Source organism: Cinclus cinclus, chromosome 32 (genome assembly GCF_963662255.1).
Source record: "Cinclus cinclus chromosome 32, bCinCin1.1, whole genome shotgun sequence".
In the NCBI taxonomy this organism is placed as follows: Eukaryota; Metazoa; Chordata; class Aves; order Passeriformes; family Cinclidae; genus Cinclus; species Cinclus cinclus.
Window position 1 is genome coordinate 1,280,790 of NC_085077.1, and position 13,874 is coordinate 1,294,663.

The window sequence follows — 13,874 nt, forward strand, 5'->3', positions numbered from 1 at the left end:
AGCCCTCCAGGAACTCATCCAGATCTCCAGGAACTCACCCAGACCTCCAAGATTTGCTCCCCAAAACCTCAGGACCAACCCCAAACCCAACTCCTGAATGGAAAACCACCCTGAGCCCCAACCTGATTTCACCCCCGGCGTCTCCAGCCCCCATCCCTGGCTCTACCAGCCCTCACCTCCAGGAAGTAGAAGCGGTCCAGGCCACCCATGGAGTAGTCCTGGATGCTCTCGGTCAGGTCCTCGCCGTAGACCACGGAGCAGCGGCCCTGCACCGCCCGGAACTCCACGGTGGCCTCCTCGTCACTCCAGTAGAGCAGGTTGATGTCGGCGTGGTAGCTCGCCTTGGTGGATTTGTGGGTGTTCTCTGGCCTGGAAATTCCCAAAAAAAAAAAAAAAAAAAAAAAAAAAAAGGGGGGGGGAAAAAAATCCATGAGGTGTGTCCAGTTCTTGGTGAGGTTGGGGTTTGGAGATTTTGGTTCAGGATGCAATCCCTTCATGGAAAACATCAACTTATCTTCATCCATGGGGTCTGTAGGCCTCTAATTCATCCAAGGTCCCCAAAAACTCATCCAGATCTTCAAAAGGTCATCCAGACCTTCAAAAACTCATCCAGACCTCCAGAAACTCATCCAGATCCCCAAAAACGCATCCAGAGGTCAAAAAATTAATCCAGACCTCCAGGAACTCATCCAAATCTCCAGGAACTCATCCAGAGCTCAAAGAACTCATCCAGACCTTCAAAAACTCATCCAGACCTCCAGGAACTCATCCAGACCTCCAAAAATTATTCCAGACATTCAAAAACTCATCCAGACCTCCAAAAACTCATCCAGACCTTCAAAAATTAATCCAGACCTCCAAGAATTCATCCAGGTCCCTAAAAACTCATCTGGACATCCAAAGATTCATCCAGACCTTCAAAAAGTCATCCAGACCTCCAAAAGCTCATCCAGGTTTCCAAAAACTCATCCAGACCTCCAAAAACTCATTCAGACCTCCAGGAACTCATCCAGACCTTCAAAAATTAATCCAGACCTCCAAAAACTCATTCAGACCTCCAGGAACTCATCCAGACCCCTAGAAACACCACCAGACCCCCAAAAAATTCATCCAGACCCCCCAAAGAACTCATCCAGAGCTGCAGGAAGTGTTGGGAAGGTTCAACAAGAATCACCCGGGTCAGGAAGGTCACCGAGAAACTTCCAAAGATTTGGGTCACCAGATCAGGCCCTGCTGTCAGCACCAACTCCAAACCTCCCCAAAAAAACTCCAAAAAAATCACAGGTTTGGAGCAGGTGGAGGCTTAAAGCACCACAGAACCCACAATTTGTAAAAGTGAACAAGATCTATGCTCAACCAAGAAATATTTAAGACCAAATAAAGAGAAAAAAGATAGAAAAAAAGAACCCAGAAAAAATTAGAAAAAGACAGGAAAAAAAGCACAATAGAAAAAAATAGAGAAAATAAAAAAAATAGAAAATACAGGAAAATTAAGAAAAGCCAAAAAAGAAGTACAAAAAAAAAATAGAAAAAATAGAAATAGAAAAAAGTAGAAAAAAATAAAAAGACACGATAAAATAGAAAAAAATAGAAAAAAACAGACAGAAAAAATAGAATAAAATTAGAAAAAAAACAGAATATAGAAAAAAATAGAAAAAAATAGAAAAGAAAAAAATGAAAAAGATAAAATAGGAAAAAAACAGATCAAAAGAGAATAGAAAAAAATTAGAGAAAAATTACTAAAAAATAGAAAAAATAGAAATAGAAAAAAAGGAAAAAAAGAAAAAAATATAAAAATTTGAATAAAAACAGAAAAAATTTGAAAAAAAGAAAAAATAGAGGAAATAGGTAGAAAACAATAAAAAAACAGAAAAAAATAGGAAAAAAGAAAAAATAGAATAAATTAAATCAAAAAATAGAAAAAAATACAGAAAACAGAAGAAATAAAAAATAGGAAATAAAAGAAAAATAGAAAGAAAAGAAAAAATTAAAAAAATAGAAAAAAAGAAAAAAATGAAAGATAGAAAAAAATAGAAAAGAAGGAAAAAATAGAATACAAGAAAAATAATAAAAAAAAAATTTAAAAAATCCCCAAAAATTAGAAAAACAACCCCAAAACCGTAACGACCACCAACTGCAAACCACCTCCCCCCACAGGTGTGGAGCAGCTGCGGAGCACTGGAGGCACCTGTAGAACTTGTAGAGGCCCAGTTTGATGTCGGCCTCGTTGGGTTTGCCGTTGCCGCGCAGGCCGCAGAAGATGCTCTTGATGCGAGCCACGCGGAACGGCTCGGGAGCGTCCAGGTTGCTGCCCTTGATGTACTCGGAATATTTCCTGTAGTGCTCGGGGTGCAGCTCCTCGTCCACCGCCTCCTTCTTGGGCCTCTTGGCCGGGCTGGCCGGTTTAACGCTGGAGAAACCGGGAAAAACGACGCCGGGAACGTTGGGGCGTTGGGTTGGAAGAGGGTTTGCGGTGCTCGGGGCAAGAGGTGGGTGAAGGTTTTGGGGGTTTGGAGGGGTTTTAGAGCTTTGGTTCTGGATTCTGGGTCAAGAGTTGGTGAAGGTTTGGGGTTTGGGAGCATTGGCTCTGAATTTTAGGTCAAAATTTGGGTAATCCACCTTTGAATCCGAATTTTGGGTCAAGAGTTGGGTGAAGGTTTTGGGGTCTTGGAGGGGTTTTAGAGGCTGGATTCCAAAGTTTGGGTCAAAAGTTGGGTAATCCAGCCTTGAATCCGAATTTTGGGTCAAGAGTTGGGTGAAGGTTTTCGGGTTTTGGAGCATCGGTTCCGAATTTTGGGTCAAGAGTTGAGTGAAGGTTTTGGGGTTTTGGAGCATTGGTTCTGGATTTTGGGGCAAGACTTGGGTGATCCAGTCTTGATTCCAAACTTTGGGGCAAGAGTTGGGTTAAGGTTTTGGGGTTTTGGGGTCTTGGAGGGGTTTTAGAGCCTGGAATCCAAAGTTCGGGTCAAAAGTTGGGTAATCCAGCAGTGATTCCAAATTTTGGATCAAGAGCTGGGTGATGGTTTGGGATTTTGTAGCCTTTATTCAGAATACCAAAAAAATGCCCAAAAAATTTCTAAAAAAACCACAGAATTACCAAAAAAACACCCAAAAAATGTCCCAAAAATGCCGAAATGCCAACCCAGAGACCCACCTGAAGGAGAAGGCGTCGGGCAGCAGGTAGACGCCGTCGCCCACGCGGTACTGGACGCCGTTCTTGGTGGCCACGCCGTAGAACATTTTACCATCGGCCTCTTCAAGCGGCTCGGCCACCTTGGGGATCTCCTTGTGCCTCACCTCATCCAGCCGAGCGCAGCTCATGCAGAACCTACCAAAACACCACCGGACTCTCCCAAAAAAAAATCCATTTCTTGGAGCCGGGAGAACCCAAACCCCGTCGTTTTCCCACCCAAAAAAACTGACTTGTACTTGTTGTCCTCGGTGGGCCGCGTGCCGGGCGGGCTCTCGAAGCGCGCGTACTCCTGGTCGTACCACATCTGGTAGAAGTAAGTCCTTCCGTCGTCTTCCACCATCTTGATCTCGGTGTCCAGCCCTCCCTGATGGACACGACCAACGGCACGTCCGGCTCCGGCCGCGCCGACCGACTCCGGCCGCGTCGACCGGCTACGGCCGCGTCGACCGGCTACGGCCGCGTCGACCGACGCTCACCTCCATGGCCCAGTTGTCCGAGGGTGCCTTGTAGATGACGTTGACCTTGCCGTGGATGTAGGAGAGCTGCATGTCCTCGCATTCGTCCACCAGGAACAGCTCCAGAGGGTCCGAGGTGGCCCCCAGGACGGTGTCCGAGCCCGGGCAGAACCAATGGGCGTGGAACATCTGGCCACCGCTGTCCTCCCACATGGCCGTCACCCTGAGTGAGGGGCATGGTGGAGTGAGAGGGGATGGACACGTGTGACCAAAACCACGGGAGAATGGGGAACACCTGGCCAGGTAGAGGGGCTTGGTGTGTTCTAAACCCATGGGAGAATGGGGAAATCACCTGGTCAGGTAGAGGGGCTTGGTGTGCTCTATAACCCATGGGAGAATGGGGAAATCACCTGGCCAGGTAGAGGGGCTTGGTGTGTTCTAAACCCATGGGAGAATGGGGAAATCACCTGGCCAGGTAGAGGGGCTTGGTGTGTTCTAAACCCATGGGAGAATGGGGAAATCACCTGGTCAGGTAGAGGGGCTTGGTGTGCTCTATAACCCATGGGAGAATGGGGAAATCACCTGGTCAGGTAGAGGGGCTTGGTGTGCTCTATAACCCATGGGAGAATGGGGAAATCACCTGGCCAGGTAGAGGGGCTTGGTGTGCTCTATAACCCATGGGAGAATGGGGAAATCACCTGGCCAGGTAGAGGGGCTTGGTGTGCTCTATAACCCATGGGAGAATGGGGAAATCACCTGGTCAGGTAGAGGGGCTTGGTGTCCCCAAACCCATGGGAACATGGAGAAGTCACCTGGCCAGGTAAATGGGCTTGGTGGGGCTGTGAGGATGATCCCACCCCATGGGAACATGGAGAACTCACCTGGCCAGGTAGAGGGGCTTGGTGGGGTCATCTGGGCTCACGGACACGCAGTCCCCAACCTCCAGGGTCTCGGAGTCGATGCAGACGCGTTGGTAAAAATCCTTCTTCCCATCGCTCTACCGGGACATGGCGACGGTTACAGGTACTGGCCTCACCTGGATGGGCTCCCTCACCTGGATGGGTTCCCCTCACCTGGACAGGTCCTCACCTGAACAGGTCCCTCACCTGCCCAGCTGTCTCACCTTGATGGGCTCCCCGACCCAGCAGATCCTGCTCTTGTTCTGTTTCTTCTTACGACCCTGCAGCATCTTCTTGGGCGAGGGCATCTCGGGGATGTTGTCATCGACCTCCTCATCCTCGTCCGCCTCCCGCACCGCCAGGTTGGGACACCTGGGAGGGCACCGGAGCGTCACCGGAGTGTCACCAGGACATGGCCGGGGGGTTTTGGGGACAGGGACGCTGGGGACAGGGACAGGCACCTCCTCTGCAGACACGCCTGCTTGCTGCGGCCACTGCCACCGAACTTGACCATGTTCTGGCATGCCTTGCACTTGCCACACTCGGGCTGCTGGCACACCTGGCATGGCACAGGGACATCGATGGTGAACAAGGTTGAAGAGCACTCCAAGATCAACCCAACCCAACCCATGACATTGACCAAGGTTGGAAGACTCTTCAAGATCAACCAACCCAACCCAGGCCATTGACATTGACCAAGGCTGGAAGACTCTCCAAGACAAACCAACCCAACCCATCCCATTGACGCTGACCAAGGCTGGAAGACTCTCCAAGACAAACCAACCCAACCCAACCCAACCCATTGACACTGACCAAGGTTGGAAGACTCCCCAAACCAACCCAACCCATGTCATTGCTGTTGACCAAGGCTGGAAGACCCTCCAAGACAAACCACCCCACAACCATGTCCCCGGCGCCCCTCCATCACCTCGCAGACGCCGCAGCGCCGGCGCTTGGTGGCGTTCTCCTTGTCCTCCTCACGCTCGTCTTTCTCGATCTGCTCCGAGAAGAAGGTGTCGAAGATGAGGTACACCAGCTTGGTGGTGGTGGCCTTGGTGGGACCCTTGTCCTTGTCGATGCGCGTGGGGTGCCGGATGGCCTGGCGCCGCACGGCTCGCCTGCGACACGGGGACAGCGCTCAGGCCGCGCCCGGCCGCGGCGACGCCGCCCCGGGGACACCCCATGGGTGACGGATGGGGACCCCAAAGGCTGTGGGTGGATTTTGGGGACCCAACCCCTGCAAAGCGTCCTCCTCCCTTTGGAGCAGCAGCGGGTTTGGGTTTGGCCAATTTTGGGAGGATTTGCCCAATTTTGGGGACAGATTTTGTGGTTTTGGGAGGATCTTCCCAGTTTTGGGAGAGTTTCAGATCCCCACTGAACCACTGAACCCAAAATCTTCACCGGTTTTGGGAAGATTTGCCTGATTTTGGTTGCATTCTCCCAATTTCATGGCCACAGAACCCAAAGCCTCCTCAATTTTGGGTCAATTTTCCCATTTTTGGAACCACTAAGCCAAAACCCTCCCCAATTTTGGGTAGATCCTCTTACTTTTGACGTCCCACTTCCCAAATTTTGGTCGTATTTTCCCGATTTCGGCGTTTCTGCCCCCCAATCTCACCTCTTGCCCACAGTGATGACCTCCCCCATGCCAGGCATGAGAATCCCCAATTTTGCGCCGATTTCCCCAACTCTGCGACCCCAGAACCCAAAGCCTCCTAAATTTTGGTTGCATTTTCCCGATTTTGGGGTTTCTGCCCCCAAAAGTCACCTCTTGCCCAGGGTGACGCCGGCCAGTTTGATGAGATCCCTCATGCAGGGCGTGATGAGCACCGGGGGCTCGTCGCTGTCGCCGGCCTCGTCGTAGCTCTCCACCTGCTCCACCACAAACTGCGCGTGGCGCAGCAGCGAGTCCTCCGTGAAACGGTTGAAGTTGAGCCCGGCCGGCGGCACCGTGGTCTGGGGGAATTTGGGAAGAGTTGGGCATCGTTGGGAAGAGTTGGGAATGGCCACTAACCCCTCCACAGATCACCCATTCCAAGAGTCACCAAGACTGGGAATGGTTGGGAAGGGTTGGGGATGGTTGGGATGAGTTGGGAAGGGTTGGGAAGGGTTGGGGATGGTTGGGATGAGTTGGGAAGGGTTGGGAAGGCCTGGGGATGGTTCAGGATGGTTGGGGATGGGTTGGGAAGGGTTGGGGATGGTTGGGAAGGATTTGGAATGGTTGGGAAGGTTTCGGGATGGCCAAGAATGGTTGGGGACGGCTGGGGATGTTTTGGGCTGGGGATGTTTTGGAACAGTGACAGTGACGCTGCGGGAAGGTGACGCCACGGGAAGGTGACGGCACAGGGAGGTGACACCGCGGGGAGGTGACGGCGTCACCTCGATCTTGTTGAGCAGGTCCTCGTAGCTGACGTGGCGGTTGTTCTGCAGGAACTCCACCACGATCTTGCTCATGTAGATCTTCTCCTGCATCAGCGCGAAGGTCGGCGCGTACTCCTCGCTCGGCTCCATCAGGATGTAGTCGGCAAAGGCTGGGAATGGTCCCCAAATTGTGGGATTTTGTGGGGGGGGGGAAGGGTAGGGAGGGGAGGGGAAATTGGGGGAAAGAGGCGGGGGGAAGGAGAAGGGAAAAGAGGAAAAAGAGGAGAAAAAAGTAAGGAAAAAAAGAAGGGAAGGTGGGAAAGAGATGAGAAAAAATAAGGAAAAGGAAGGGAGGAAAGATGGGAAAAAGAGGAGAAATGGGAGAAAAAATAAAGGAAAGGGGGGAAAAGGGTAAGGAGGGGAAACAAATGGGGAAAGAGGAGGGAAAAAGGAGAAGGGAAAAGAAAAGGACAAGAAGAAAAAGAGGAGAAAAAATAAAGAGAAAATGGTGGGAAAGGAGGAGAAAGGGAGAAAAAAGAGAAGAAAGGGCAAAAACCTTGAGACCTTCCCTCCAAAAATCCTCAAAAAAAGCCTGAAATAACCCAAAACCAACGCCAAAAAAGCTCAAAATTCCCCCAGAAAACCTCAAAAACAACCTCATAAAAGCTCGAAATCCCCCCCCCAAAAACCCAAAACCAACCCAAAAAAGCTCAAAACCAACCCTAAAAAAAGCTCGACCCCCCTCCCCCCAAAAAAAGCCCAAAACCAACCCCCAAAAAAGCCCCAAATCCCCCCAGATTCCCCCTCCTCACCCGTGCTGAAGCCGATCAGCGCCTTCTCCCCTCCGTCGAATCCCGTGATCCACCAGGCATTGATGGGCCCCAACTTCTTGGCTCTCACCCCACCTGCCAGACCATAAAGAAACGGGACAATTCCCACCTGGGAATTGGGGAATTCCCGGGAATTCCGGGCGTTTCCTCACCGTCCAGGCAGGGGTTGTCGTCGTAGATGGGTTTGACGACGCCGCTGAAGTAGAGCTCGATGTTCCTCTCGATGAGGCCGGTGTCGAAGGGACAGAGGTGTCCCCTCTTGTCATAAACGCTGTGGAGGGGGACACAAAGGGGCGTGGGAGGCAGTTCCAGAGGGAATTCCAGAGGGAATTCCTGCGGGGTCTCACCTGAAGGAGGTGACTTTGTGCTGGGGAAGGTCCTCGTAGCTCTCGAAGCCGTCCTCGTTGGCGTCGAAGATGGACAAACGTTCGTCCGTCAGCATCTCCGGCTCTTCCAGCTGCATCCGGGAGGGAGGAAGTAAAGTTTAAAACTGGGATTCGTGGATGTTCCTGCTTTTTCCTGAGACTGGGGAAGGAGGTTTGGATCCCTTACGGCGTCATCGGGGTCCCCTTGGAAGAATTTGAGGTCGGGGTCATCCAGGTACTGCCGGCAGTCGAGGCATTTTGGGGGGGTGGTCTGTGGGAGAGCGGAGGGAGAGGCAGCTTTTCCCAAAGTGATTCCCAAAATTATCCAGGATTTTAGCAAAATTTTCCATCAGGACCAGCCTCAGCTGGTTGGTTTTGGGAAACTGAAAGGGCTGGAAATGGGTTTATTATCCCATCCTTTGGAATAATCAACTCATCCCCCAAAAAAATCCCAAATTCAGGAATTTTAAGGAATTAAGAAATGCCCCCCAAAAAAACTGGGATGAGGAGGAACTTACTTTAGCAGTAGCAGTGATTTTAACCTGAGGGATTTCATCTTTGATTTCTGATCTGGGAGGGAAAAATGGAATTCTGGGATGAGAATGAAGCAGTGCCATCATCGCTGTCATTGTCACCGGCACCGGGACACGGCTCCAGAGGGAACGTTCCCCTTCTCCTCACCCGTCTTTGGTTTCCATTTTCATCCTCTTCTCATCTTGATCCTGGAGAGAAAGGCAAAACAATGGGGAAAGGAGCAGGAAAATGCAACCCCAGAATGGTCAAAATCCCCGTGGATGTCACAACAGAACAAAATCCTGGGAAATCAACCCAAAAATGACCTGAATAGATCTTGGATGTCACCAGTGACTGAAATCCCAGGAAATCACCCCAAAAATGACTCAGGACGGGTCTGGGATGTCACTGGTGACCAAAATCCTGGGAAATCAACCCAAAAATGACTCAGGACGGGTCTGGGATGTCACTGGTGACCAAAATCCTGGGAAATCAACCCAAAAATGACCTGGAGCAGATCTGGGATGTCACCAGTGTCCAAAATCCCAGGAAATCACCCCAAAAATGATGTGGGAAAGGTCTGGGATGTCACAACAAACCAAAATCCCAGGAAATCACCCCAGAAATGTCGTTCCCCCCCCCGACCTTCTCCTCCAGCTCCTCCTCCTCCTTCTCCACGCTCATCATCTCCGGCTTCACCTCCCCGTTCACCTCCTCCGACTTCCGCTTGTTGGATCTGCGGGGTCGAGCCAGGACTGGGATTTTTGGGGCACGGGAAGGGTTTGGGATTTTGGGATGAGGATGAGGATGAGGAAGAGGAGGCACTGACCCTTTGGACAGGAGGCTGAGCACGGACGGCTGCCGGCCGGAGCTGCGCGTGACGCGGGAGCTGCCGGGACTCTCTGCAGGAAGAGCAGGGACATGGATCCCAAAACCCTTCCCAAGGGGATCCCAGCTCTTGATCCCAATGGGAACTGTCACATTCCAAACCAAAGAGACCCCAAAACCTCTGCCAGGAGATCCCAAACCTCTTCCCAAGGGGATCCCAGCTCTTGATCCCAATGGGAATTGTCACAGCCCAAAACCAGGAGACCCCAGAACCCCTTCCTGAAGGAACCCCAAGACCCTAAACCCCTTCCTAGGGAGATCCCAAGACCCCAAAACCCTTCCCGAGGGGATCCCCCTCTCCATGCCAAGGGGAATTACCACACCCCAAAACCAGGAGACCCCAAAACGCCTCCCGAGGGGATCCCAAACCCCTTCCCAAAGGAATCCCCCTCTCCATCCCAACAGCAACCACCACACCCCAAATCCAGGAGACCCCAAAACCCTTTCCCGAGGGGATCCCAAGACCCCAAACCCCTCCCCGAGCTTCTCCCCTCACCACCCACCCCCACGAACCACACCCCAAAAACAAACCCCAAAACCCCGGGAACCCCAAACCGTTACTTTTGGCGTCGCCGTTGGAGCGGCTCCGGCGGGATTTCCGCGCCCGCGCCGCGGGGCCGGAGCAGGACGGGGACGAGGCCGGCGCCACCCCCTCCTCGAGCTCCATGGCGCCGTCCCCGGCGCCATCCGCGGCGCCGTCGTCGTCCCCGGCGCGCTCCGAGTCCTCGTCGCTGCCGTAGGCGCCGTTCCCGGCGCAGCCGTTGGTGCCGGGGCCCCCGGCGCCATTTTGGGCCGAGAGCTCCTGGCGCAGCAGAGCCTTCACCTTGGCCAGGTAACGCTCCTGGGGTGGGGAGGGTGGGAGGGAGGGGAGCACCTGGAGCTGAGCCTGGCTCCTGGGGTGTTCTTGGGGTGTGAGGTCAAATCCCACAGGGACACAAATCCTGGGGTGTGATCCCAAATCCCACAGGGACCCAAATCCTGGGGTGTGATCCCAAATCCCACAGGGACACAAATCCCACAGGGACACAAATCCTGGGGTGTGATCCCAAATCCCACAGGGACACAAATCTTGGGGTGTGATCCCAAATCCCACAGGGACACAAATCCCACAGGGACACAAATCCTGGGGTGTTCCTGGGGTGTGATCCCAAATCCCACAGGGACACAAACCCCACAGGGACACAAATCCCACAGGGACACAAATCCTGGGGTGTTCCTGGGGTGTGATCCCAAATCCCACAGGGACACAAATCCCACAGGGACACAAATCCTGGGCTCTGATCCCAAATCCCACAGGGATCCAAATCCCACAGGGACCCAAAACCTGGGGTCTGCCTGGCATGTGATCCCAAATCCCACAGGGACCCAGCTCCCGGCGTTTTCTCCCAAATCCCATTGTTTTATCCCAAATCCTGTTCTTTTTCTCCAGTGTTTTATCCCAAATCCCAGAGTTTTAGGGTCTCACCTCGGAGAGCTCCTCCCGGCGCAGCTTGGCCTCGAGCTCACTGAGCTGCAGCTGCACCTCGGCCTGCAGGAACCCATGGATGAGGCTCAGCTTCTCCTGGACACTCTCCTGGGGACATTGGGGACACCGTGGGGACACCGTGGGGACACTGGGGACAGCAGGGGCAGGGTGGGGACATCGGGGCCAGGAACCCATGGATGAGGCTCAGCTTCTCCTGGACACTCTCCTGGGGACATTGGGGACACCGTGGGGACACCGTGGGGACACTGGGGACAGCAGGGGCAGGGTGGGGACATCGGGGCCAGGAATCCACGGATGGGGCTCAGCTTCTCCTGGACACTCTCCTGGGGACATTGGGGACACTGGGGACACTGGGGACAGCAGGAATGGAAGGAACAGAGGGAATTGAGGGGTCAGAGGGGACAGTGTGGGGACAGAGGGAACATGGCAGGCCACAGAGGGACTTCCCAAGGGGACAACGTGTGGCACGGAGGGGACACTGCCCAGGTGACAGTGGGGACGTGCCAGCACTCACCTTCTCTCCCAGGTGCTCCTCATCCCGATCCAAGTCCTGCAGCCTGGGGGGACAGAGCTGGGGGTCAGCAGGGAACAAGGGGACACCAAGGGAGGGGACAAAGGGACACCAGGGGATGGCCCCAGAGGGACACGGCTCGGGTCAGGGATGTGGGAATTCCGGGGGGGGACAGGGAACCCCCCCGTGACACCAGGAATGATTCCCAAGGGAAGGGAACCCCAGGAATGTCCCCGTGCGCTGGGATGTGGGGCTGGGACCCTCGGGAATGCTGGGATTTGGGTCAGGAGCCCCAAGATTGGGTTAGAACCCTCAGGATTGGGGCCTGAACCCCTGGGATTAGGATCAGATCCGCTGGGATTGGGGTCAGGACCCACGGGATTTGGGTTAGGACCCCTGGGATTGGGGTCAGGACCCTTGGGAATGGGGTCAGGACCCCTGGGATTGGGGTCAGGACCCCTGGGACTGGTGTCAGGACCCCCGGGATTGGGGTCAGGACCCCCGGGATTGGGGTCAGGACCCCTGGGATTGGGGACCCCCGGGATTGGGGACCCCCGGGATTGGGGTTAGGACAGGGATCATGACCCAGGTCAGGACCCCTCTGGTGCCACAGCCATTCCTAGGAATTGCCAATCCCCTGGGATTTGGGATGGGCTCCTCTGGGATGGCTCCTGTCCCCCAGGCCACCCCCTGTCCCCGCGTCACATCCACCCCCTCTTCCCTTCTCCCTTCTCCCCCGTGGGATCGGGGGGGTTTTAGGGGGATCCAGAAGGGTCTTAGGGGGATCCAGAGGGGTCGTAGGGGGGGATCCAAGGAGGTTTTAGGGACATCCAGGGGTGGTTTTGGGAAGATCCAGGGGGGTTTTGGGGAGATCCAGAGGGGTTTTAGGGGGGCTCCGGTGTCCCAGAGTTTGGGGACGGTGCTGGAAGTGGGGGAGGGACAGGAGGGGTTTTGGGGGGGAGGGGGAACACTGACAACTTCCACAAGGATCACCCCAAAATGCGCCACCCCTCCCATCCCAAAAATCACTAGGAGAGGCGACACGGGGTGAGGACAAAGCTGGGGCCACATGGGCACCCCAAAACTGGGGAAGGGGAACTTGGGGGGCGAGGGAAGGGGGAGGGGTCCCTAAAATATGGACGGGGGCATATGGGGGGACAGTCACTGCAGAGGGGGATCAGGGCACTTTTAGGGGTCCCAAGGCAGTTCTGAGGGGGATCAGGATACTTTTGGGGGGCTCAAGGGGGGGGGGGGGTCAGGTCAGTCCTGCAGGTGTCAGGGTAATTTCTGGGGAGTCAAGGGGGGTCAGGGCACTCCTGGTGGATCAGAGTAATTTCTGGAGGTGTGTCAGTGCAGGGTGATGGTGAGGCAGGGGTGACAGCCCAGTCCTGAGGGGGTCAGGGTGGTGTTGGGGGGGATCAGTGCTTTGAGGGGCTGTCAGTGCCATTTCGGGGGGGGTCAGTGCCATTTCGGGGGGGTCAGTGCTGCGAAGGAACTGTCAGTGCCATGGGGGGGGGGGGATCAATGACAGGGCTGAGGGGGGGGATCAGTGCCACGAGGGGTGATGCTGCCAAGGCTGAGGGGTCTCAGCCCATCCTGGTTGCCTTCAGCCCACCTCGGGCAGGCTCTGGGCATGGACCTGCCCTGAGGGGCTGTGAGGGTCCATGAGGGGCTCCGAGGGTTTTGAGAGGCTGTGAGGGCTGTGGGGGCTGTGAGGGGCTCTGAAAACTCTGGCGGGCTATAAGGGGCCATAAAGGGCCATGAGAGGTTCTGAGGGGTTGTGAGAGGCACTGAGGGGCAGTGAGGGGCTTTGAGGGGGCTGTGAGGGGCTATGAGGGTTGTGAGGGGCTATGAGGGTTGTGAGGGGCCCTGACGGCTCTGAGGGGCTCTGAAAGCTCTGAGGGCTGTAAGGGGCCATGAGGGGCTCTGAGGGCTGTAAGGGGCCATGAGGGGCTCTAAGGGGTCCCGAGTGGGCTCCGAGAGGCTCTGACGGGGACCTCACTCCCATCTCCCGGCCGGGACTCACCGTCGGCGCAGCTCGGCGGGCAGCGGGGCCGGCGGCAGCGGCGCGGCGCGGGCCGGCATCGGGAGCGGGGCGGGGGCCGGGCCGGGGGCGCGGGGCGGGCTCGGGGCCCGGTTCGGGGCCCGGTTCGTGCCGGGTTCGGGGCCGCGCTCGGGGCCCGGCTCGGCGGGACCGGGAGCGGCTTCGCGCGGAAACGAGCGGCGGGAGCGGGGCGGCGCCGACCACCGCGCGGGGGGAGCCGGCGCGCACCATGCCGGCGCCGCGGGGGGGGACAGCGCGGGCCAGAGCGGTCCCCGCCACACCGGAGGGACCGGGAGGGGATCGGGGAAAGCCGGGGGGGGGGATCGGGG

General features: G+C 55.2%; 1 protein-coding gene across 2 annotated transcripts in view; it reads right to left on the reverse strand.

Annotated features, from left to right (window-relative positions):
- DNMT1 (DNA methyltransferase 1) overlaps positions 1 to 13,716 on the reverse strand; it is a 30,206-nt gene extending 16,490 nt beyond the window's left edge. The window contains exons 1-23 of one of the 2 annotated variants that reach the window (XM_062511788.1): positions 13,528 to 13,716; positions 11,505 to 11,547; positions 10,970 to 11,077; positions 10,066 to 10,345; positions 9,446 to 9,518; positions 9,262 to 9,352; positions 8,785 to 8,825; positions 8,622 to 8,673; positions 8,291 to 8,374; positions 8,086 to 8,195; positions 7,891 to 8,009; positions 7,721 to 7,813; positions 6,927 to 7,078; positions 6,316 to 6,503; positions 5,476 to 5,665; positions 5,009 to 5,106; positions 4,772 to 4,919; positions 4,530 to 4,645; positions 3,670 to 3,871; positions 3,424 to 3,557; positions 3,155 to 3,328; positions 2,189 to 2,410; positions 177 to 369 (exon numbers count right to left, since the gene is read on the reverse strand). In XM_062511788.1, the coding sequence (XP_062367772.1) occupies positions 177 to 369; positions 2,189 to 2,410; positions 3,155 to 3,328; positions 3,424 to 3,557; positions 3,670 to 3,871; positions 4,530 to 4,645; positions 4,772 to 4,919; positions 5,009 to 5,106; positions 5,476 to 5,665; positions 6,316 to 6,503; positions 6,927 to 7,078; positions 7,721 to 7,813; positions 7,891 to 8,009; positions 8,086 to 8,195; positions 8,291 to 8,374; positions 8,622 to 8,673; positions 8,785 to 8,825; positions 9,262 to 9,352; positions 9,446 to 9,518; positions 10,066 to 10,345; positions 10,970 to 11,077; positions 11,505 to 11,547; positions 13,528 to 13,586 (2,970 nt within the window). In that variant the 5' untranslated portion in view covers positions 13,587 to 13,716. The remainder of the gene's footprint in view (positions 1 to 176; positions 370 to 2,188; positions 2,411 to 3,154; positions 3,329 to 3,423; positions 3,558 to 3,669; positions 3,872 to 4,529; positions 4,646 to 4,771; positions 4,920 to 5,008; positions 5,107 to 5,475; positions 5,666 to 6,315; positions 6,504 to 6,926; positions 7,079 to 7,720; positions 7,814 to 7,890; positions 8,010 to 8,085; positions 8,196 to 8,290; positions 8,375 to 8,621; positions 8,674 to 8,784; positions 8,826 to 9,261; positions 9,353 to 9,445; positions 9,519 to 10,065; positions 10,346 to 10,969; positions 11,078 to 11,504; positions 11,548 to 13,527) is intronic. The other variant, XM_062511789.1, reaches the window with a different exon arrangement.
- Positions 13,717 to 13,874: the final 158 nt, after the last annotated feature.